Source organism: Epinephelus moara, chromosome 21 (genome assembly GCF_006386435.1).
Source record: "Epinephelus moara isolate mb chromosome 21, YSFRI_EMoa_1.0, whole genome shotgun sequence".
Lineage (NCBI taxonomy): Eukaryota > Metazoa > Chordata > Actinopteri > Perciformes > Serranidae > Epinephelus > Epinephelus moara.
This window is the reverse complement of record NC_065526.1, coordinates 22,026,306-22,052,276: the sequence shown is the minus strand read 5'-3', so window position 1 is coordinate 22,052,276 and position 25,971 is coordinate 22,026,306. Positions and strand designations below refer to the sequence as shown.

General features: G+C 40.4%; 2 protein-coding genes across 4 annotated transcripts in view; one reads left to right on the top strand and one right to left on the bottom strand.

Annotated features, from left to right (window-relative positions):
- The window catches only part of atp6v1h (ATPase H+ transporting V1 subunit H), a 34,567-nt gene extending 30,248 nt beyond the window's left edge, over positions 1-4,319 (bottom strand). For both annotated transcript variants that reach the window (XM_050075016.1, XM_050075017.1), the window contains exons 1-4: positions 4,230-4,319; positions 3,314-3,472; positions 2,230-2,329; positions 1,482-1,571 (exon numbers count right to left, since the gene is read on the bottom strand). In XM_050075016.1, coding sequence (XP_049930973.1) covers positions 1,482-1,571; positions 2,230-2,329; positions 3,314-3,417 — 294 coding nt within the window. In that variant the 5' untranslated portion in view covers positions 3,418-3,472; positions 4,230-4,319. The remainder of the gene's footprint in view (positions 1-1,481; positions 1,572-2,229; positions 2,330-3,313; positions 3,473-4,229) is intronic.
- A 1,353-nt stretch (positions 4,320-5,672) lies between these two features.
- Positions 5,673-23,995, top strand: rgs20 (regulator of G protein signaling 20). Of its 2 annotated transcripts, XM_050075018.1 has the most exons (6): positions 5,673-5,810; positions 6,798-7,092; positions 15,973-16,139; positions 19,182-19,256; positions 19,358-19,592; positions 20,876-23,995. In XM_050075018.1, exons 2-6 carry the CDS (start codon positions 6,904-6,906, stop codon positions 21,062-21,064), a joined length of 855 nt encoding a protein of 284 aa, XP_049930975.1. In that variant the 5' UTR covers positions 5,673-5,810; positions 6,798-6,903; the 3' UTR covers positions 21,065-23,995. The 2 variants fall into 2 exon arrangements, with proteins under 2 accessions (XP_049930975.1, XP_049930976.1); XM_050075019.1 differs by lacking the exons at positions 5,673-5,810; positions 6,798-7,092 and adding an exon at positions 14,200-14,304.
- The last annotated feature ends 1,976 nt before the right edge of the window (positions 23,996-25,971 follow it).

The window sequence follows — 25,971 nt, the reverse complement described above, 5'->3', positions numbered from 1 at the left end:
CCAACATTCCACAGGCCACAATCAACAACCTGATCAACTCTATGCGAAGGAGATGTGTTGCACTGCGTGAGGCAAATGGTGGTCACACCAGATACTGACTGGTTTTCTGACCCCCCCAGACCCCCCCAATAAAGCAAAACTGCACATTTCAGAGTGGCCTTTTATTGTGGCCAGTCTAAGGCACACCTGTTCAATATTCATGCTGTCTAATCAGCATCTTGATATGCCACACCTGTGAGGTGGGATGGATTATCTCAGCAAAGGAGAAGTGCTCACTAACACAAATTTTAGACAGATTTGTGAACCATATTTGTGAGAAATGGTCTTTTGTGTATATAGAAAATGTTTTAGATCTTTGAGTTCAGCTCATGAAAAATGGGAGCAAAAACAAAAGTGTTGCGTTTATATTTTTGTTCAGTGTATAATAGGGGGTATCCCAAAATAGTGACAATTCGATTTCCGGAGTCTGATTGGACTCCCGATATCACAGTGAATCAGTGCAGTTGCCGGAAAATGTGGTTATGAAACAAAAGGATCATTCCATTCAGGCTATATGGGTTTACTGAATATCTGAGTTTACACAGAATTGTTTGGTTTCTCCCAGTGAATAATGATATGCAGCCTATTTTGGTATGAATGTATTTATCACAGCACCTACATAAGAAAGAGTGCTAAAAATTTTTCACCTAATCAACGGTTCCAAACAGCTGTTTGGGGCTTGCTGCTTGCATCTCCCTCTCCCTCTCTCGGAAAAAGTCGAAACTTCAGTTTACAATCATGGGAGGCAAGCAGGAGCTGAACTCAGTGACCTGATATGTCTGTCTGTCTGAACTTGGTACTGATGCAGAGATTCAATTACATGTTTAACAGATAAAGTAAAACTAATTATCTGTGGTCATAAAAATATCGTCTTTTAGAAGAAAGGAAAGCAACTCTGGACAACAGATTACTTAAACCGCAAATACACCAATTCAACTGTTTGCTTTTTAAAAATGTAACTACTGTAAATGGTTTATTTATTTCAGCAACAAAGCACCAGGTGTATTCAATTTATTTGTTCATTTTGTGGCACTCAAAAATAAGCACAAAAAACAGAGAGAAATCTGGGCTCAATTAAGATAAATGCCAAATCTGACAGGTCTGTAAATCCACCACTTTTTACTTTTGTGTAACACTAAATGTCCTGTTTTAGAGTGCAGTCAGTATCAAACACATCTCCAGTTGTGCCTATGTTCCAAGCACAAGGAAGAACCTCAATAACTGACAATGTTTTCCTATTTACCCATTCAACTTATTTAAAATTGTGATATTGTCCAAGACTTTGAACACGCACTTGAACACTCACAAAACCTAAATCAAAACTCTTGCTCCATGGGGGTCAAAGATTTTTCTGATCATGGTCCTACTGTCTTCTCAAAAATATCTTTATTTATGCGCGTGCATGTCCTATTCATCCACAGTGAGTTGGTCTGTCTGTGTACCTGCAGAGTGTCATCAATCAGAGTCAGGATGTACTGGACTGTCTGCTCCTTGGAGATGTGGGCCATCAGGTTCAGAAAGGTCTTTGCACACTGAACAAAAACAAAATAGATACATAGAAAGTCAGAAAGACACATCACCAACGCACCTATCGACACACTGAAAAAACTGCTTTTGCTTTTATTCTGCCTAACAGCTCTAAAAACAGTCAAGAGACTTACTCAGCAAAATACCTATATTACAGCATAAGGGTGCTTTCAGATCAGCAACAGTACTGCAGCAAAACAATGCCAGAGACTGCACTGAGGTGGGCGTGTTAGCACTGGGTACAGGTAGAAAATATAATATGAACCTAGAAGTCTAGTTTAAAAGGTGTTTGAAAAGCCAAGATACTGTAGGTGGTTTATAGCCTTTGCACAACTCAGAAACACTGACAGGAGAGCAGCAAATTTTCTCTTATCTTGATGCTTACATGGCAAATGGTACATTAGCCCAATGCACAAATGTACACACTCCTTCCACTTAGTGTAAGTACTGGTACAAATATGCACCCACTCTGTGAATCCAAACGAAGATAATGAAGGAAGATGCCCATGTTTTTGCTGCAATGCAATTATTTGTCTGAAAGGGCTCCAAGACTTCTTTCTGCAACCTGCTATCTGTCTGCTTTGTTTGGAAGGTTGTGAACTGAAGATTACATAAAAAAACAGTGAAGAAATCTAAGGTGTTGGATGAGAACACAATCAATACCTGATGTCCTTCATTGGTTAGAATGACCTGTTTCTCCTCAGAGTTGGCCACTTCAAATTTCTTGATGAATTCACAGTCCTCTGCTGAGATCATCTGACTCCTGCAAGAGAATTCATCAGGATGTTGCTATTTTAGCACAGTGCTACAACAGTAAGCAATTACTCGTATACATTTTGACCTTGAACAACAGCAAGGCCGACAATGGGTTGGATAATATAGAGTGATAGTTTCTACTGATTAATCATGAGGCATTCAAAACATTCCCTTTATCTCTGGAGCTAGACATACAACAAACATGTACAGTGAGTATGCCACTGACCCTCTCACATGAGGACTGGGCTTTACCTTGTCACTAGCATGCTGTTTCTAATTGCAAGAGCAGCTTGCACAATAATGGCAATTAACCAGAAATACCGCATATTCTACAGGCAAACAACACCATGGGTTGGCTGTGGAGGTAGCAAGTAACATTAAAACATGCTTTTAGCATATCCAATGAATGAAACAAGGAATCAAGCCATCAGGGGATTTTATTTAGAAATGACGACCTGAGTCACAAGCCAGATCTGCTGCATTAAAACATGCAGGATTGAAGAGGAAGTAGCACCCAAGACAGTGAATCACAACACAGGAACTAGAGCTGCTTGTGGACTGGCACAGTACATTCCAATGTGTCCAATTATTAAACTGATGTATTCAGAAAGACGCGTAAAGTAAGAGCTTTAACTCTCTAAGAACGTTTTGACATAATGCTTTTGGGAAATAATACAATATCACTACAAAATGTGCAGCTTATAGATTGCAGATTTTACTAATGTGTCCTGGGTCCTGAAACCTATCATATCATATCATAAAAGCAGACTTTCTGAAGCAGAACAAAACTAGGAACACTTTTCACTATAATAGAGTCCAGTTCAACATCACTCTACTTAATATGTTAAACATAAAGTCGGATTATTAAAGCTTTGTTAATGTAAAGGTTATGGCAGAGCTGTTTGTGCTGACTTGCATTAGCACAGGTGTACCTCATAAAGTGTCCAGTGTGTGTATCTCAACATGATGTGCTGTTGTAAAGTGTACTTACTGCAGGTAGGACTGCCAGTTGACCAGATTGGCCCGCACCTCAGCTGCCTTTGCAGCAATGATGTTGGTGGGGACTGCAGCGTCCACAGCCCCGCGGATATCCATTCTGTATTATATCCACTACTACAGTATATATGTATGGACAGGAATCCAACTCCACCTGGATGGAAACACCAGAATTAGCATTAGCCCAGTGACTCAACAGCAGAGACAATGTTGCAGCTTTTTGGCCTGGGTTTGGATAGTGCACATTAACCAATTATAGCCTGCAATGATAACACATGATGCTGATAGTCAATTACAGATGGCATAGCAGGTAACTAGTTTAGTTAGCTGTGACAGAGGTTTAACCAAGAAGACAGCTTATACTGTGAGTTCAGAGCTGCAAATAATTTGCCAATTATACCGTGAATATTTCGACGTGTGTCAGACATTATGAACCTTATATTTCATCCTTTTAATTGAATTCAGACGTTAGTTAGCAAGCTAACGTTAGCAAACAGCCAAGCAGCTAGCAACTGGTCATCCCAGTTAACTAGCTTAACTCAATGTCACGACATGCTATGGTGGGTCTTTCCGAGATAAATCACCACAGTGCATATGCCACGACATTAAACAGTGTTAAGTCTGTAGCCAAATATAATGTATGCATTAAAAGCTCTCAAATTATGACGTTAACGGCGACACAGATACAGCCGTTGGCTAAGCGTAAGCTAGCAACAGCTAGCAAAATAAGATGATGCTAACCCAGGCTAGCTGTGCTAACATAGCTTAGCATCCATTCTGTCACCGTGTGAAAATGACAACGGGTACACAGATAATGACATTTTCAATCCCAGAATCCGACAAACTATATTGCAAGGAAATTTTCCTCTGATAAGGAATAACGGAGCAAAAGTCTCGGTTGAGTTACTCACCCAGCTACAGTCCTGAGGAACCAGCTGACTGACTACAACACAGCTTCACGGTGTATCATGTGACAGTCACATGCACCGCAGTCTGACGCCAGCAGGAGAGGAGACAGGGAAGTTTTTACCTTCAATATGATAAACAATTCAAAATGAGTGCATATGGAAACCTTAATCTCTAAATATTGTTGCTACAATTCGTTTGCCTAAAAGTCTAGGCAATAGTTATGTTTCTGACCAATTATAGCATATATAAACAAACCAGAAATTGCTGTAAATGTCATTTACTATGAAAAATAGCCTCCTGACCTTAACTTTTGTTTGGTATGCATTTTTAATTTCTCCTAGCTATTTGAGATCAGTAGGACCTGATAAAAATGTAACAGTGTCAACAATAATCCCAGTGTCCTCAAACGAGATGATAATAAAGTCCCAATGTCCTCAGATGAGACAATAAAGTCCCAATTTCAAGCAAGTAAATGTTTATTTTTTCTTTTTTTGTAAAATAGTCAATACCATCTATAACAAAATAATTTGCTAATTCTATAACTATAAATCAACAATTGAGAATGTTAAATTAATAATTTCTTATTTTCTTTGGTATTTTTGTTATATACAGATACGCAGTGATGATTGCTGAGTAATATGTACGTTGATGTTATCCAATGTCAATTCTCTGATCATGTGAAGAGACCATATGTGAATGATAGCATGCACTAGGGCCCATCATAACTACCTTACGCCACTGGCTTTTAGCATATAAATATAGAGCAATATGATACAATTGGGAATCTTATGTTATTTGTTTTTCCTTCTCCTATTTGCAATATATGAAAACATGGTGGAAATACAGTGCTATTGTGTGATGTCACAAAGCATATTCAATTTAATTTCCCTGGCCAAAAAGTAAGGCTACAGCAATTTTTGCAGCAATAACACCTCAATACCACCTAATAATAATAAACTGTACATATGTGACACTTAAAATTATGATAGTTAACATGAGATAAATAATTTCAAATAATGAATAATTGGTCCTAGATAACAACAACAGAACAACTGTGTTGAACATTATGAAAACTACTGGTAAAATTAGAAATGGTTACTGGTAAATTTGACACTGAAGAAGTTGCTAGTGATATGGTTTGCCTGAGATGCTCAGAGTCCAGATCTGAAAAGGGCTGAAAAATTCACACTACTATTGTCTGTGGCTCCAGTTCATGTAGAAATGTAGTGTATTAAATGTAGCGTATTAGGTTTAAATAACTATATGGAAGTGCTAAATCTGTCTGTGTGAATGATTTAGAAACTGCACAGGACAGATCAACATAATAAATGTACAGTGATCTATACGACAAAATGATACATTTAGAGAGAGTGACAGAGAGAGATGCACAGCAAACAGCATAGACTGTAAAAATAATGGACATAGCCACTGTGACGTCACACATTGGTGTGTGGACTGCTGTTTTGAAGCCTCGAGTTTGGCATTTTGGCTGTCGCCATCTTGGATTTTTGCAACCAGACATGCAAATATGTGGACAAGAGGGTGGAGCTGTGGAGGAGCAAGGGGTGGATCCATGCCAAACAGTAATGATATTTGGTATTTAGTATTTTGGTAGTTGTTATATGTACATATTAATATATGATAGTAAAGGCTATGTTTGTGACAATATTAATCACGTGTGTAATAAAAGTAGAAGTATGACTAATAGCAGTAGTAGTAGGAATTGAATTGAATTGAATTGAATTGAATTGAATTGCTGTCTTTTTGATAATTTACTAGGCTTGCCCAAAACGTGAGGGCTGCTGCAGTGAAATATGAAAGTGATACAACCAAGGGGACTATCTGTGCTCCTGCTGCCAAAGCACGGACTGCAAATAGTCCCCGGAATCAAAACAAACCTTGGAGAGAGAAGCAGGAGAGCAGATCAAATGAACAGTGTGTGTCTCTGTCTGTCAGACAACATCCAGCATCCTAATGGGGCTGGAAAATGAGATATACGCCACATGTGACTCCAGCCAATCAATTACAGCTGTGTTATCAGTTAATGGTGTACTTTAACTTCGTGGCTTTGTGAGGATGATGGAGAGCTGAAGTCAGTTGATTGCTCACACTGAAGAGCTTTGATCAGTGTTTATCCTTGTGAGTCTGTAATGAGCGACACAAAGCACAACACATTAAAAGCTCCTTGTGAAACACGTTGAGTGTATGTCTGTATTAATGGATGTGTATTGTGGCCATATGCTTCCCCTACAAAGTCCATTTATCAATGTGTTTTAATCCATTCTGTTACATGAGAGTTCATCAAGGAGCATTTACAATCACAAATGAATCCATGTCTGTCACTAGTCTTCCTCCTCCATCTCACTCAGACACTAAGACCTCCTGGCTTAATCTGTCCTAAGCTGGTGAGACGCAGTAAAGCACAGAGGAATCAGGATTGCATCCAGTAGGGACATTGTCCTAATCCCCTTCTGCCCTCTCCTTTGTAAACACTCTTCTCTCCGTCGGGGTCACTGATGCTTTTTTCCTTCCTCTGTCTCTCCCTATCTCTCTGCCACAATGTGCTTCAGAACAGACGCTGGGAAAACTTAGAGGACAGGAGCGAGGAGCGTGGATTTCTTATGATCTCAAAGAGACTGGAGCCTCACGTGGCGAGTGAGGCCTCATGGTCGGAGCATGCCATGTGCTAGAGCGGTGAGGCAGTGGGAGATCAGGCCCACGTCTGCTCTGCGGGGGATCAGACGCTCCAGGGCCCTGATGTGGCAGCGGATACGGGGACTGGTCCGGGCCTGCCGGCACGGTGTGGGATACCCAGTGAACTACAATGACCAGGCCCCAGAGGAACAGGAGATGGTGTGCCTTGAGGTATGGGCATGTTGGAGTTTTTATCCCCCCTGGCAAGCCTTACTATCTTGATGATAGCCTCACTATAATAAACATACCACTGATTACTACTTTGGAGCTAATTAATATGGAACAAATACAATTTAAACTCACCAACCAGTCAAGTAAAACTACAACAGTACAAAAAAGATCTTTGAGTACATATTTCAGAAACGTTTTGGATCAGAGAACAGTAACCAGCATGTTGCTTGTTAGCTGTTGCAAATAACAAATAACACTGAAAGTATTCTGTCAAGATTATTACTTTTGAGAGCATAATAAACTGCAGCAATATCCCCACATTTATATATCAAGTATTTGCTCTTTTTATATTGATCCCCAGTGTTGTTACTGTTGTTGTTATTATTGTAACTAGATTGCTCCTGTCTGAGCATCAGCAGCTCCTTTTCGCTTCTTGCCAAACTTCTATTTAGGGACATACTTCCTGTCTGAACGAGGCCTAAGAAGATTAAAAGAAGATGGTGTGTCTTGAAATAGTGTGATACCAGTTATTGGAAATCTAAATTAAGTTGCAGTCTGTCACACAGACAGACAGACAGACTGTAAACATACATTACAGCTAGTATTAATGCCTTAATTAAGTGTATACGTAGCCAGTTGCAAATACATGCATTTCTAACAGTAGTCTGAAAATGTGATTGAGCTTGGCAGCAGAATATTCCTTGGTAATTGGATATATACAGATTCCTGATAGATTTCTGTAGTAAAGAGAACTATGTTTATATTTACAGAGGGGAAGGGACTGTAAGAAATCCACAGGAGCTGCTCCCAGAACTGAGTCAGTTCAGATCATAACATATACATTACACAAATTGTGTATGTAAAGTACTGGAGCTTGTTGACTTACTATCTAAATATTTTGCATTGCTATGAACTCAGTAGTAAATAATGTCTATGGAACACAACACAACTGACTGAAAAGACTGTGACCCGTGAAATTAGATCTACAGTAAGAAACTTTTCTGAAAACTTTTTGTCATATTTGCTAAAACTCTCACTAAATCCATAAAGTAGGCTATTATATGAGACAGAGACTCTCTGAAAAACAAACATGGCCTTCCTCCTCCTCCTCCTATTGCCTATAATTCGCTAGAATCGACAGCGACGCACCAGAAACAACCAATCAGAGCCGAGGAGTCTGTAACGAAGCTGTCGAAATGGACAACCCGCATCAGATGTTCTCATTCTCACCTCAGATGTTTTCAGAAGCATATTTTAGTGTACTGTTTAGCAGTAAAAGGAGAAGGTTTAAGGCCCAGCCGCCATGTTGGAAACAGCTGACCGAAGCACCAAGCACCGCCCACCGGCCGGACCATCTTTCTTTGATAAGCGCTGCTTAGTTTGACAGTTTGACCGCAGTTCAGGAGCAGTGATTGACATCATCGACAGCTGCGTTACAGACTCCTCTGCTCTGATTGTTTTCTTTTTCCATTCACGTGCGTAAATGCCATTATATACTATGAGGAGGAGGAAGAATGTGATGTTTTCTGTTCAAAGATCATCTATTTCATGTACTGCTTTTTGGATATAATAATATAAGTACTCTACCAACTTGATATTGTTGGACTGCTGATGGACAGATTGAATTAATAATTATATATCAAAACTGAAGCAGCAGAACCAGAGATATTGCCTTTCAAATTCCACGTATTCTTCTTCCACACCTCGCGCCCACGTCACCCACAATGCAACTCAACTCCAAACAGTTTGATCAGAGATTTGAGTGGGTTATGCTAGTAGCAGCTAATCTTAAGCAAAGTTGAGAAACAGGCTACAGAGGTCTGGATACCTCAATTCTGTCTAACCCCACAACACCAGATGCTTTTATCTTTAAACTTGTAGTCTTCAGCCCCAACAGATGCTGACACAAGTGACAACACTTGAAGTAATATATGAGATTTCACACAGCTCACTCTGGAGCTACAGACGGCTTTATGAAACTTACTGTCCTCAAGTGTAGCAGGACCCCCTAACACCTGTAAACGGACCTCTAACTTGAGAAAACATGCACTTGTAGATGTTCATATCAAGACTTTGAATTCTGTCGTACTGTATTTTGACTGAATTCACTAATCAATTTGAGTTCCAAACTCATGTTTTCCACAGCAGACATTCTGATTTGTCATTGCAGGAAAAACACAGGTGTTTAGGTGTTACCAACAACACTTTCGATGATCAGTTCCACTAAGTGTCCCCGCAGTGAGCCAGCATGCACAGTAGCAGGGCTCTGTAGCTGGCCCCACGGCCCTCGTTAATGTTATTATTTACACCTGTGCTTTTCCTGCTGTAACATCTCTATGCCACACATTTAGGGCCATGAATGTTCAGAACCAGTGTGGTAGTGTTGACAACAGAGAGCTTGGCAGCCTCTTGTGGAGTTATATGCACCCATCTGTATTTTTATCACCCATTTTATTGACTTTATTTAAATATTTTAGCTCTTATTGGATAGTACTCAACAGGAGAAGAGACAGGCACTCAAACCAGGGACATTGCAATAGAGCTTTGTCACAGTAGTCACGGTAGAGAAAGCACAGGTGTAATTAATAACCTTAACGATGGCTGCATTTATCTCTGTTGGTTTGCTGGTATTGTGAATGCTGTCTCAATATCACAGCTTATTGGGAGCCTTAAATGGAACGGAGCCACTGTGTAAATATTATTAACACCTTTTCCTACGATGACAAGTCAAAATGTCTGCTGTGAAAAAAGCTCTATGACATCGTCAGCATCTTAGACCTCCACCAGGATGCCTTGACCTGTCTTTATTTTAGAACTGTGACCGAGTTAACACTAAATCACAGATTGTATTGATCACCACACATACAGAATATAACATATGTAACAAAAAGTGCTCATCTTTCACACTAATGACGTGATTGGCCTTGCAGTCAGTTCATAAATTTACCTCCTTGCCCTAAAAGCCTATACCTATTTCCATGTATTGTGCTGTATATAGATTTGTCCATACTTTATCTTTGTGAAAGTGTATATTTAGCTAGCTTCTCATCGTGGTAATAAAAGTAAACAGTGCGATAACTGAAATACATTCACAAGCTATTGCTTAATTATATTCTAATTGCATTTTCATGACCTTTATGATGCGGTTTATTTGTTATTATAGAGTCCAAACAATTACAGAAATGACAAGTGGCATACCCTGATAAAGAAAATGCCTCTTGAGTTTAATTTCAGAGCTCTTGTCAGTAGAGCAAAGAGAGGCCGCCCTCCACTTAGTGACTATTGATAGTCCCAGGAGTTCCTGTACATTTTAAGTAGAGAGCTGTGCTATCAGTTCCTGCAGGTAATTGAAATTTATACAAGGAGACATGATATGATTCTCATTTGTATTCTTTTAAGAGCAGCCTCAAGCCACTTTGCACTGCATATGTTGTGTGAGCGTTCTTTTAAAACTTACATCAGGGCCACAGATCAGTGATGGCATTTTGGACTCGGCTATTTGCAGTACTTGTAAATCCATTAAGTATTTGTTGGTTGGTGTTGTCGTTTATGTTGAATGCATTTTTTTATTGCCTCTGGCTATGAACTGAATTTCATCCCAGGGGACGATAAAGAAATAAATGTTGCATCAAATAGCATCACAATAACAATCCCATCCTGCAACATTTATAATGATGCATCGAATAGCATTACAATAACAATCACTTCCTGTAACATTAAACTTTCAAGAAAAAGGTCAGATAGAATCACAGTAAGATCCTGTGTTTCCCCTGCAAGGCTCTTAAATGTCTCTAAATAGAGCTCAATAGAATTGTGTTAACTGTTTGCATGGAGACATGTCGCCAAGAATTAGGTTGATAATGTGATGTTAAAGTAAAAAACAAAAGAAGAGATGACTGTGTAACTTGGTTATAAGGATTAAGACACTGATTGCACTTTATTAAATTGAGCCTGACATTTACAGTACAAAGATCAACTTAATGAACACACCTGGGGGAAATTAATTAGAGGAACAATGTCAGCAGGAAATCAAAATCAAATGGAGAGAATATTGGGTAACACTTTACTTGAAAGTATCTACATAAGAATGACACGACACTGTCAAGAACCTGTCATGAACATTATGTACATGTCACTAACGTTTATGACCGCTGTCATTAAGTGTCATTTGGTTTTTGTAATGACATGTTGACATTGTTTGGGTTGTCTTGATTATGACAAGTTGACATTAACCAGGATGACATTACCAGAAGATGTCTTTGTCAGAACAACTTGACATTAACAAGAAATGCACCTCTTTTTGTGTTTCTGACAAGTTGACATAATGCTTATTATAATTAGATGTGCAAGGTTACAGACCGATTCTAACACTCTGATGTCTGGCAGGATACGACACAAAACTGGCTGTTATGACACCATTATGACAGTGTAATGAATAAATTCTTTGATCTAAAGTAAAGTGGTACCATTTTGATTTGTCATTAAGATATCATGAAGGATAAGACTGGCTGTCATGACAGTCTGTAACCTTGTGCGTCTAATTATTTTTTTTTCTTGTTAATGTCAAGATGTTATGACAAAGACATCTTCTCGTAATGTTATCCTGGTCAATGTCAAGTTGTCATTATAAGGACATCCCAAAAAAAATTAATGTCAACTTGTCATGACAAAGACAACTTCTGGTAATGTCATCCTAGTTAATGTCAAGTTGTCATTACAAAAACTGAATGACACTTAATGACAGCAGTCATAAACGTTTATGACATGTACATAATGTTTATGACAAGTTCATGACAGTGTCATGTCATAGTTATGACAGTGTCATGTCACTCTTATGTAGATACCTTCAAGTAAAGTGTTACCGAATACGTTATTGCCATCTTTGTTGCTTCAGAACGCTCACAAATGCCAGCCATGATCTTGACGTCTTACACTGGTGACCACACTTCCTCTCTCCAGTGCCTATCTGCATGTTAAGCTCCACTGATGGAATCTACAGTTAATTCTATCTCCATCAGAGCTTCACAATGCTTCGAATCCCCTTAATCACACACTGAAAAGACTTAATTCATCCTCTCCCCCACTTCTGGTGTCCTACTCTTCCGTTTGACCTTGTGCGTTCAGACTCCCTCCTCTACTTGTCATGGCGCCCTCGGAGGGGAAATGTCTGCGTGTCCGTCAAAATCACGACGGCATAAAGTATCAGTTGTGGCTTGCGTGTGTATGTATCAATCTGTCATGGCTATTTGTGGGTCTGTGTTGCATAACATGAACACAGGGGAAGGTGTTAAATGGAGTGTTGTGGAGAAAGTCACATGCTCATATCTCTAGAGGGGAATAAAGATGCGTGGATGGTCAGGGTACGCCCCAGTTCAGTACAGTAATTAATCTGGACAGGAAAAAAATCTCCTTTCCCTACTTTTTGACAAGGTCTCAGAACAAATGCCTAATCCTGAAATGGTTCAATAGGTAGTATCATAAAACAGTACCAGATCTGTGTTGTGTCGGGCACTATAAGAACAGTCCTCCACTTCGTTTTGTATTACACACGCTCACATTTTGCAGCACTTCTTATTACAATGTGGGACATTAATTCCATAGCATCAAAGAGCATCTTGACTAACAATGTGACCCAGACAGCATAAATGTGTTGGTGTAAATCAAAGTAGATAATTAGATAAAATACAGTATGCTGTAGTACACATTTGCAGAATAGGCGGAGTGCCATCTGGTGTTTGTGCAAAGCAAAACATGATGTGCACCTACACGCGATGCATGAAAAAAAGGCATAGAGTAGATTGCATTAAAAATGTATGTGTGAGAACACACCATCATCCCCATCTCGATTCTGCATCACATGGAAATAAACTGACACAGTATAATACTCACACAAGCATGTAAAACATCAGGGATTACATCAAGCAGATCATATCTTGCAAACACAACCGTGCCTTTCACAAATTCACATGAGCATCGAGGCTCTTTGAGTCAGCCGGTGCTTTACTATCATGTGCATGGAGAACATCATGTTAGTGCTGCGGCTCTAACTGCCTTCAGATGGCAGTGTTGTCTTCTGCATCATTACCGGTGGCAGGCCTGTACTGTAGATTACAGGGCACAACAGGAGCCTGGCAATCATCTGTAGGAGAGTTAGACTAAATGCTCCAATGCAAGACACTGTGGGTAACTTGCACGGCAACCTATGATTTAATTTGAAGTGTATTTAACAGGGACAATGCAGATTAACACTGCTGCATAAGGAGAAGCATGTATTTGTCTATGTATTGTACACCACTGTGTATGCATTGACATGAAAGGTTGTGTGTATATCTGTGTGTGACAAGGGGATTAAAGTCATTCACGAAATTAAAAAAAAACAAACAGCTGAGTGCTCTTGATGGATGGATCACTCAGTCAAATGGGAGCATAAGTGTAGATTTTGGGGCAGCACAGGGGACACATCCCCCTCAATATTGAGGACATGTGCTTATGCCCTCCCCAACAACACAAAAGCATTAAAGGACTTAATTACAAACATTTTCACCTCGAGTTAGTGCAGAACATTTCACAAGAATGCAGGAAAGTTAGTACTTGATGCTCAAAATCTTCCAGGAGGGGACCCCAAACCCCAGTTTTATGTGCCCCCCCATTAACCTACGCCCTTGAATGTGAGACTAAACTCCCCAAATGGTGTAACATTTCCTGTCAAAGTCATGCTATCCTTCAGAGAGTTGAGAGAAGTGCAGCTGCAGTAAGCGTCTGGTTGTTTCAGCACCATAGACAGCGACTTCAGGCTAAAGGCGCATGTGCCAATGAAATGATGGCTTTTTGGTAACATTTCTAGATGTTTTTAAGTTTTGTAAATAGCTGGAATTTAATAAGAGCTTAAGTGAGGTTTAAATGTGTTTTTCTGTCTGGTGCGTTAGTCTGTAAGCTTTATTTTTGGCTCCTTTTCTTTATCACAAAGCCTTCTTGCATCAATAGTGCGCTCCTGGAGTCTCCTGCGTCCAGGGCAGGGTAAAGGACCTGCACTGTAAAAACCTGTGCCATACTGTCAGGGTTTACGCTCCTCACTGGGCTACTACGAGCTGGAGAGAAGACGCATGCGTACTGACTTGAAGCAGCCGGTCGGGGGAAAAAAAGCCTTATGTGCCATCGGATGTAATCAAGGCAAAGAATTACCTCTTCTCGCTGTGCATACATGGTGAAATTGTAAGTACTGGTAGCAAACCGATGTATCATTTGCACGGACATGTCGTGAGCGGAGCATTTGAGGCCGTTTCCCGGTGATTTGAAATGGCATGTCACTATGTTGCTGTATACAGTGGGCTTTTAACAGATCTAGGCAGTGTCTTTTCGGTGGTTGTCCAGGGCGAAGAAGCTCTACGGTTCTTCATGGTGGCACTTTCCATTGATGGTGTTGTGCGAGTTGGTAATTGCAATGGTTTCTGCTGTTTTTTGTTGTAAAAAATGAAATCGTTCAGGAACCATCACACCGTTACAGTGTCGTTCACATTTCTGCTACGGTAAGATTGGAGGAGAGGAGCGGTTTATTTGGTGTTATCATGATTTATCCTTTGAATGGGTACGACCACCCCCACCCCCCATTTCATCGTCTATAGCCGTTGAGTCAAGCCATAGCATATACTGCAATTGTGTCAGCTTTGAAGGACCCGACACCTAACGCGTAAAATATGCCATTTGGCAAGACGCACGAAATCTGCAGCTGAAGCCTGCTCTGAATGTGAGTGAACCCGCGCGCGGATCCATTTTAGAAATGACCAAATGGTATTCTATTCACTGAAAGGCTGTGATAGAGCGATGCTGCGGTTATAGATTTGCAAGCTGCGCTTTCGCCCCCCCCCCTCCTCTCCCCTCCCATGTACCAAATCTCCTGACATTTTTTTTTCCTTTTTTTTTTTTTAAAGCATCGTTTCTTGTGTCAGGTAGTAGCCGGATGGTGCCGTGTGTTGGAAGCGACAGCTTTGTTACATAAAATGATCTGACAGGATTTGGCAGCGTCTGACCTGGTGATGACACATTTGTTAAAAATCAGACAAGAAGTCATTCTGTGAGCAGAGCCTGTCTGTATCTATAGGCCTGTGATCCTTAATGGGGATTCTGTTGTTAGAGAGCTATCATCACAGTTAAAACACAGGAATCCCCCCCATGAACATGACAAATGTAGCCTAAAGGTGCATGGCAGGGTGACACTTGACAAGTTAAATCCCTAAAAAAAAGGACAAATATTTGCATTACTTTCATGTGCATTTAATTTATTGCCCCACTTGGGCCCAGCTAGCGTTGCAAATCCTTTAATGCACTGCTTTTACACTCAGGCTTTCACAAATGGGATGTTTTAAATTTTGGATTATGAACATTGAGCCGATGGTCAACAATCCATCTCTTTTACACATGCAGTTGGAGCGTATAAGGGAACATACAGCCGGTTTGGGATTAGAAGGACTGAAATGTGCTTGGTGGGTGTATATTTGGCAGCATGAGAAACAAAATCAGCAAATTATTCTTCCATACTTTCCCTCTGAACAGAACAAAACAGCATTCCTTGACAGTTTGACCTCTGGGCATGTCAGCACATGCTCCAGCCCCAGAGCATCAGCAGCACTTCCTGCACACATCACAAATACATAGGTGTCAACTGGTGACTGGTAAAATAAATAAATCTAATTAACCTGGTGGGAGTGATCAAAGTGTTAGAAAAATGGATGCAATCTTTGGTGTCATCACAGTGCTGTCCATACGCTGGCACTGATTTATATCATACAAATCCATCGCAGGTCAAGAGATTTTCTTACCACAAGATAAAATCTCCTCATGACATACAAAACGCTAAACTCAGTGCCTCTCCTCTGTCTATAGCCCATGGGATCAGAGCGGATGGAGATGCGAAAGAGGCAGATGTCGGTGCAGCAGGAGTCGGCAGCGGGGGGAACTGCACCGGCCCAGCAGGGCCAGCCGGGCCAGGCCAACCCACGGGGCTCAAATGCATGTTGCTTCTGCTGGTGCTGCTGCTGTAGCTGTTCCTGGTAGGTCTTCCCCACCCGAGAACTCACTGGTCGTGGCGCAGCACGGCCGACATTACTGCACACAGGACAGCACAGCCTGTGCTGCTGTGTCTGAGCAGCAGGCTCTGGCTTGTGTCTTAACGCTCTCAATATTTTTGCATGTGATCTGTGGACCTGCGGCAGAGTGTAAAAGCCTGAACAGCAGTTAGCTATCTGATGAGAAAGTGAGAAATGTGAGCTCCTGTAATATCTGCAATTCAGTAAGCTGAATGTGGAGGGAATCACACCAAATCAAACACATTTACAAGACAACGTAGATTCAGACACAAAGCTAAACAAATATAAGCAAACACATTGCTATTATATACAGGATGAGTATTTATGTATGTATATGTGTCATGAGTATTTACATCATATAGGTATCTGATATATGTCTAATGAACATTCATTCATTTTCATTTCTTGATTGATTGTATAAATGTTTAGTCTATAAAATGTCAGAAAACTGTGCATAATGTTCATCATAATTTCAAAGATCCAAGGTGACATCCTCAAATTTGCTTTTTTGTTCGACCAACAGTCTTAAACCCAAAGATATCTGGTTTACTGTCACATGCCCCTTTTCCACAAACATGAAACCTGTTCCGTTTCGGTTTTGGCACCTAATTTTGAGCCGTTCAGAGCATTTTGACCAAAAATGAATTGGTTCAGAACCTGACAAGTTGGGTCTCAGCTGGAACCAAAACAGCAAGTTTTCCTCGACCTAAAGTGCGAACCATGACAGTAATGGGTGTGTCATATTCTACAGGTTAGAAGGAGAAGATGGAGAAGGCAACACTGGAGAAGTCAAATGAGAAATCATCAAAGAGTGTGCAGTAGTCTCATTAATAATTGGTCCATGCTTGTATCTTTAATACCAGAACTAAAGTTCACAGGTGATCCCCGATGTTGCTCCCATTGTTTGCTTCTGTTGTGCATTGTGCAACGGCCTCCACTGATGACACAACCTTGATTACAATGGTTCTGGTCAAAACTTGTGGAAATGTGGACAGGTTCAATAGATAGGACCAAGGTTACAGGAAAGGAAACATTAATGGAACCAGTTCATGAACCAGAGCTAATTTGGTGGAAAAGGGGGTGATAGAAGAGAAAGGAAATGAGGAAATGTTTATATTTGAGTGTCTGGAACCAGCAACATTTTGCACAGTGATGGCATGGTAGTACGGTTGCCCTCACAGCATGAGGGTTCCTGGCTCGAACCCGGGGTGGAGGGTTTGAGTTTTCACGTTTCCTACGTGTGAGTGTGGGTTTTCTCCAGGTACTCCAGCTTCCTCCCACAGTCCAAAGACATGCAGGTTAATTGGTGACTCTAAATTCCCCGTAGGTGTGAATATGAGCGTGAATGGTTGTCTGTCTCTGTGTGTCAGTCCTGTGATAGTCTGGTGACCTGTCCAGGGTGTACCCTGCCTCTCGCCCAGTCAGCTGGGATAGGCTCCAGCACCCCCACGACCCCTAACAGGATAAGTCATTATGGAGAATTAATAAATTAATGACTGAGATGAATAATCTATTATCAAAACAGCTACTGATTAATTTTTTATCAATCATCTAATCAATTACTTGAGCAACTGCCTTAGCTCTACAGGTGAGAGTGCATGGCAAAGAATAACAAAAAATGCTGTGATAAATATGAGCTACTGTGTTCACACAGGGTGGTTTTATATGCGTGTGTACAACGTTTATGAATTATTGCCCTCTAGTTTTATGCCTCCGCCAACTAGCTGTGTTGTAGTTTACATTTATGTCACTCCAGACTTATATGTAGTGAAGACTTTGAAGGAATTGAATTAAAAGTATTGACTGTATTTTTTGGCGAAATGGAAGTTATCAATATATTTATACATTTGATTCTCGTGAGAAATTTCCAGTGAGAAACATGCTGTCTTCACTCAGAAAATATTTTTACAGAACAGAGGAGTACAGAGGACTGACAGAGAGCTTTGTCACATGGTTCAATGACAATCACATGAAGCTCAGTATCAGCAAAACCAATGAGCTTGTGGTGGACGACCAGAGGAACAACATACAACAGAAAATAGTAGCCTGATAGCTGACAGTACTTCAACCCGGCAGCATACAAGATCTACACAATCAGCACAATTACAAGGTGGACACGAGGGCTGGGTAGTGTTTTTAAACTTAAAATATCAGTATCAATACCACAACCCTTAAGGTAATACCAATACCAATAGAGTACTTCATTTAATACCATTTGGTTTCTTCTTAATTTGACACCCATCATGTGAATGGAAGCATTCACATCTAGACAAAATGCCATCATACTTTAAAATGTTTTGGTGTCATCTTTGCACGCTGAACTGCCAATTCGGTAAAATACACCATGCTCAACTTCACCCTATCACAGACTGTATGGGTAGTTGCTGCTGCCGTAGTGGGCCAATCACACATTAAATCGAAGAATGCTTGTGGTGATTGGCTGCAAGCATAACCTTAAGTTTTAAGTTTTAATAATAATAAGTTTTAATACTACCTAGCACTGGGTGATTTCGGTTGATACTTATACTCAAGATTAGTGTCACCAATTCAGTATCTGACCAAATGTGAAATATGGTCACAATCTCCCCTTCTGTTCCTAAATTATGGCCGGAAGAGTGTTTTGCAGAACATTATCATGTCACAGTGCAATTGACCGTTGACCTTTTTGATATAAAATGTCATCATTTTATCTTATTTGTCGTTTGTGTGAAATTTTGTCATAATTTGTGTATGAACTCTTGAGTTATGGCCAAAAACGTGTTTTGCAAGGTCACAATGACCTTGATCTTTGATTATCAAATTCTAACCAGTTTATCTCTGAGTCCAAGTACACGTTTGTGCCAAATTTGAAGAAATTCCATCAAGGTGTTCACAAGAGTGGGACAGATGGACAGACCGGTGGAGGTACAACCTGAAAACGCTACAGCCTCCAGCCTTGGTTGTTGCTGGCGTGGAGGCATAATGATGATGTGCAGTTAATAATCAGTTTGTCTGTCTCACCACAAGGAATGAAGACCGGGATGAAAGGAACCGAAAGACTTCTTATGACGTCAAAGAAGGGACCTCAGACTGTGAAGACTGGTCAGTTGATGTCACTGCTCAAAAATGCCATATCTCCTGAACATATTTGTGAATGTAAATGTTGAAATCACTCACCCCCATGTTGTCCACGCTCTCTGCAGCCCTAAGCCCACGCTGGAGGAGGTGCGCTCGTGGGGCCAGTCGTTTGATAAGCTAATGTGTTGCCCAGCGGGGAGGAACTCCTTCCGACAGTTTCTTCGCACCGAGTTCAGCGAGGAGAACATGCTCTTCTGGTTAGCCTGTGAGGAGTTCAGCAAAGACACCAATAAGAGCACGGTAGAGGAGAGGGCTCGAGTCATCTACGAGGACTACATCTCCATCCTCTCGCCTAAAGAGGTCAGAGACAGCTCTTGATTACAAAGTGTTATTAAGAATATGTTGAATTCAAGGGTGAAACTTCATATCTGACAAATGTTGGTCTCAGTCTCCATGACATTTATGGAAGAGTTTGACATTTTGGAGAATGCGCTTATTAGCTTTCTTTTACAGAAGTAGATGAAAAGATTGATACCACTATCATGTCTGTATGGTAAATATGAAGCTACAGTCGGCAGCTACTTAGCTTAGCTTAGCTTAGCTTAGCATAAAGACTGGAAGCGGGGGAAACAGCTAGCCTGGCGCTGTCCAAAAGTAACAAAATTCCACCCAACAGCGTCTTTAAAGCTCACTAGCTAACATGTTTGGTTTGTTTAACCTATGAAAAACAATCGAGAAAAAAACCCAATAATTTTGGTTATTAACAGACTATTTTTGTCTCTGAGCAGTTGCCAGGCAACCAGCGGAGACTACAGGAAGTTAAGCCCAGTTATTTGCTACGAGACGAAAATGTTTTGGAACGATGCATTGAAAAGTTACAGCAGTATGAACTGGCTAGTCTGAGCTCGACTCAAGTTAGCTGATGGTGTCGCCTGCGACTCAGTTTGTCATGGTGCAAGGCATGTCCCCAGTTTCAACAGCCAATCAGCTTGCAGTGAAGTCAGCTGTGGCTGTTGACACGTATGTTAGTTAATTATTGTGGCGCCCATCTGAAGCTCAAGTCGTTTTGTTTATGTTTTCACCGTTTCATCACCAGAAATGTAACGATATCTCACCATAACTATCCTCATGCATATTTTAATAAGCTACAAATCGGAACGGAAGTACAGAGGGTTGTTGCTATAGATACTATATACCGCCTCTACTAGTCGCATTGGTGTAAACTGGCAGGGTTTCAGAGCGTTGCAGACCAACGCATCACAAATAATTTCAAGTTTCAACTTGTCTTGTCGCAAATCTTTTGTCTGAACTGGGCTTTAAAAGTCCCAGCCAAGAAACAGTTATAGAAACACTAATAATGCTATGTAAACAGCAATTTGTAATTTTGAATTTTTAAACAAATGAGATTGATATGTAAGTTGTTAATTAATGGGCTTTAGGCAGATTTTGTTTTCTTTAGACATTTTCAGTCTCTATGCTAAGCTAAGCTAACTGACTGCTAATGGTCGCTTCATATTTACTGAACAGACGAGTGAGTGACATCAAGTATGTCATCTATAGGCATGTAACGGTACACAAAATTCATTGTTTGGAATGTCTACATGCTATCATCCCTAATTTTAACCCCGGTTCTTGACTTGCAGGTGAGCCTTGACTCCCGTGTGCGTGAGGCGATCAACAGGAACATGCAGGAACCCACCTTGCACACGTTCGACGACGCCCAGCTGCAGATCTACACACTAATGCAAAGAGACTCGTATCCCCGCTACATGAACTCCCCAGCCTACAAAAACCTGCTCAACACTCTGTCAGAGCAGTCCCCCGAATCTTAGGGTGGTGATGACCTGTGATATTTTAACTCTCTTTATCCCCCCCTTCCTATTCCCTTTTTTAAATTTTTTCTTTATATGTTCAGTGTAGGATTACATGAAACCGGGCCTCGAGCCTGGCCCCTCCCAGGGATCTCAGCGCTATTGTGATCTGCACCTGACTGAAGACACTCAGGTCTAAAAAAAAAAATCTCCCGAGGGCTCGACATCACAAGTACTGCTACAGATCAACATAGCAAAACACTCCAAAGGAATATGAATACATTTTATTTCTGTTTTCTTTCTTTTGATAGAAATAATCTATTTTATTTGTGTTCAGAGTTTTTTATGGTCCGTTGTTTTTTTGTATGATTGTTTGGGGGGAAAATGATTCCTACTGTAGACTATATATATTTATGAGTTTGTAAATAGTAAAAATGGAATTGTGGGTATTTTATGTAGAAACGCCTGGTTCTATTTACTGCGTATGAAAATCAAAGCTCAAGTCAAAGGCTACGTGTTAGCTCTACTTGCAGGCAGCTTTGTGGGGTACTGTATGATTTTACCTTGGTTTCACCCTGTTTCGTTACCTAACCTCACACTTTGGTACCTGTGACAGCGACTTGGCAACTCCAGTTCGTGTAGAAACTGTGTGTGATTGAAACTGCTCTAAGTGTGGTTATCAGTGAAGTGACAGAAAGTGACAATAGCTCTTGTCACGGTGTGCAATTTGTTTCCGTAAGAAACTCAAATCAATGATGAAAGGGTATTTTAACTTTCTTTACTGAACCACAGATGATTGCCTATTTAAGACTGATTTTTATTTTATTTTATTTAAGTGTGACTCAATGCACACCTCATAGGTTTAATATAGTTTTACCAGTGTGACAAAAGAACCTAAGTAATTCTATTTACCAGATAAAGTATTTTTTTTATTTATTGATATCTATTGCCAATACAGAAAAAACAATAAGTACAAATTATATTTAAGTCCTACGGTGGATTAACTATACTGTTTGGTCACTGTCAGAGACTGTCAGAATTTGGGTTTATTTTATGGGTCAGTAATTTCCTCATAATTTCTGAGAATTTTTCAAAGTAATTTGGCACTAATTTTGTCAGGAAATGAGAATATCCTTTGAAGAATTGCCACAGTAAAACCCAAGTAATTATTCATGCATGATTGGAAACTTAAAGGTGCCTTATGTAACTCTGGAGAAAGACAGTTGATTATTTTGTTTCATTCCCAGATGGTTAAATACAGTCAATTTGGGTTGGTAACAGTATTTAACTCCCTGGGAATTTGACTTAACAATCAATTATCTTTCGTCAGAGTTACATACAGCACCTTTAAAGGAATAGCATGGCATTCTGAGTAACATGCCTAATCACTTGCTAGAGTAAAGCCCAGCTCCGACCAAAGATTCGCAACGAAACTAAACCGTTTTAGAACATGGCAGAGTGCAGTTGCAGTTGTGTGAACTGGCCATCTGAGCTGATGGTGTCACCTGCATCTTAGCTGGTCAAGTTGCCAGCAGCTGGTTTTAGAACGTAAGGCTTGTCGCCTGTTTCTACAGCCAGTTGGCTTGTAGTGAAGTCTGCTAGTCAAGTCAAAATGACTGCAGATGGCGTGATCGCTTGCTGCTCCATCCCTGCTGAGCCTGTTTCTGTCCTTATGTGTGCCAGTGTCGGATGGTGGGTCGCTGCTGCTGCTCGCCGTGTATGCTTATGCCCCCCCCCCCACACACACACATTCTCGTTGAATAACTAATTTGCGCTGCTTACTTATATTATTGTGGCGTATTTATTATGAATACAGTCCATCTGATGCTTGTTTTGTTAATTTTTTTTGCCGTTCCATCACTACTACAAATACAGCTGTAGCCAGTATCCCACTGTCACTATCCTCATTCATATTTTAAGAAGCTACAAATTATATTCAGCCACAAAATCAGCCTGAAAAGCTGGAAATCAAAACAGTAGTACAGAGAGTTGTTGCATAGAGATGATACACCTCATCTAGTTGCATTGGTGTGAACCAGCAGGTATTGCAAGTAGTTGCATGTTTCAACTCGTCTTGTCGCGAATCTTTGGTCTGAACTGGACATAAGATGGATGGAGTTATACCTTTCTCATATCTGTTTGCCAAATCTAAAGCTTGATTTCGCACAAAGACTGGAAACAGGGGAAACTGCTAGTCTGGCTCTGTCTGAAGGTGACAGATTCCACCTATCAGCAGCTCTGAAGCTCGATATTTAACACGTCTTGTTTTTTTAATCCTAGCTGTTTCCCTGTTTCTAGTCTTTATGCTAAGCTAAGCTAAACGACTGCTGGTTGCAGCTTCATACTTATTGTACAGACATGAAAGTGGAATTCCAATGAAAGCAATTAGGCTCATTTTCTATTTATTCAACTCATGTGTTTGCCGGGAGACAAATTGGGCATTTTTCTCATGTTTAGCTGAGAGTTTTTTCAAATTAATCAATTAGAAGTGCATCAATTGTCACTAGTGTACCAATAATTAGTACTTTAATACATATTTTTAGGAAACTTCTTGGAAATTAACAGGAAATTACTTATAAATTACAGACGGGTAAGATAAAGCGTCATCAAAATTTGTGGGATTTTTTTGACAGCAGGTGGAGTCATCTGTGATTTTCACCTAAAGGTCCAGTGTGTAGGCTTTATGGGCATCTATCTGCAGAAATGATGTACAATACTAATAATTGTTTCAATTAATTTATGATCACCTGAAAATAAGAACCAGCAGGGTTATTTGTTACCTTAAAATGAGCCGTTAATATCTACAAATGGAAGCATATCCTCTTCCACTGAGTCCACCACATTGTACTACAGTAGCCCAGAACAGACAAACAAAACTGGCGGGAGAAGTTTCAGTTCTGCAACTTCACCGCTATATGAGAGTAAATCCTACACACTAAACCTCTAAAAAAATCTCACCTGCAATATGAAATTAACTTCTGATTAAAATCGACGCTGGGGTCCAGCCAGGTCAGCAGCAACACCAAAGCTACCATGTAAACTGTGTTCATATGTTTAACGAAAGCGTTTCCATTGACTAAAATTGGAGTTGCCAAGTATTAAATACTTTTATGTATTCTGATAGTTTTAGTTGAATTACTTTGTTGCCTCACAAACGTCACTCAAAGACAAGATCCTCACATGGGGAAGTGCCTTGACATTCAGTTTTATGACATCTTTCTCATGGGCAACAGTTGTTTTCAGACTCTTGCTATATGGGTGGTTACTAGAGCATGAGGCCAGTTTACTGGAAATCGTCCCTCTCTTTGGCCAAATTATCGCATGTGTTTTGTCTTGATTCCTTAGTCGTGACTGCATCGGTCCATTTGGGTGGCGCTACCAAACAGTATGGCGGAGGGTGATGACAACACATGTCTTTATTTGCTGAAGACAAAGATCAATGGATAGGGCTGTTTGATCTGAACTTCTTGCCAACCTGTGTGCTTCACGGTGGCACTTCTACTTGTCTTAGAGTTAACTTTAACTTACTATGTGCAATTTGAGCTGATGGATACACCGCGCAGATCAACCTCAAAACACAATCTAAGCCAATGGTTTGGAGTGATGCCTATAAATGTTGTTTCTTCTTCTGTTTACTATATGAAATGTGTTATTTTGCGCTGAGTTTACTGAAGAATACATTTTTAAAAAAACAAATAATGTGAATGTTTACAGTATATGGTTTAGTTTTTTTTTCTGCTACTCTCCGAGAAAATAATGACTTGTGGGCATTTTGATTAAGATAAAATAAAGCACAATAATTTTACTGACTCTGGAATAATTTGATTTAGCACCATAGTTCCCTCCAGGCTGGTCATAAAGCTCACGGAGCTGGGATTCAACACACCCCTGTGCATGTGGATCCTCGACCTCCTGACAGCAAGACCCCAGGTGGTGAGAGTGGGCGGACACAACTCTTTCACTCTCATCCTCAACAGCGGAGCACCCCAGGGTGGCGTTTTGAGTCCCCTGCTGTACTCCCTGTACACACACGACTCTGTAGCCATTTCAGACTCCACCTATGGTCCCTTTAATATCAAATGGTCCTCGGTGGAGAGGGTGCATAGCTTCAAATACTTTGGTTTCCACATCACAGAGGGCCTGATCTGGGTGCTGCATACTGACTCAGTGGTGAGAAAGGCAAGGCAGAGACTGTTTTACCTCAGGCGCCTGAGGAAATTCCAGGTATCCCCTCAAATACTGAGGAATTTCTACTCCTGCACTATCAGGACTGCAATGCCCTGCAAATAAAGGTTCATTCTGAACGCACCATAGGCTCTGCTCTACCCTGCATAAAGAATGTTTATACCACATGCTGAAAAACAAAGCAAGAAAAATTATATAAGATCCCAGCCAAAGGCATAACTGCCTTTTTACCCTGCTGAGGTTGGTAAGAAGGTGCCAATTACACCAGGCCAGCACTGAGAGACTCAGGAGGAGCTTCTCATAGCAAACCACAAGAATACTGAATAATAACCCTGGTTTATCCTAAACATTGGCATTTATTGATTACTACCACTACTAAATATTTAAGGAACTGACAACTGTTCATTTTACAGGATTTTAATCTATCAGAGGAAATATTAAAATATTGGTTTGAAGGTTAACATGAGCAAAATGATTCTCTCCCATTGTACAAGTCTAAGTGCGTTCAGTCGAGGATGGTGTTTGCCAGAAACATTAGAGGCGCTCTCCATCAAACAAACTGTTCAAATTAATCTTGATAAAGAAACAATCAACAATTAAATTGAGATGGATTGATGAGATTAAATATCCATCGAACGAGGTACAACTTAGTAAGACTCTAAGGGCCATTATTAAACAATATACGAGAACTACAGTAAAGCAAAACTTCATATGTATTGATATAGTGACCACCAGGCCTTGTT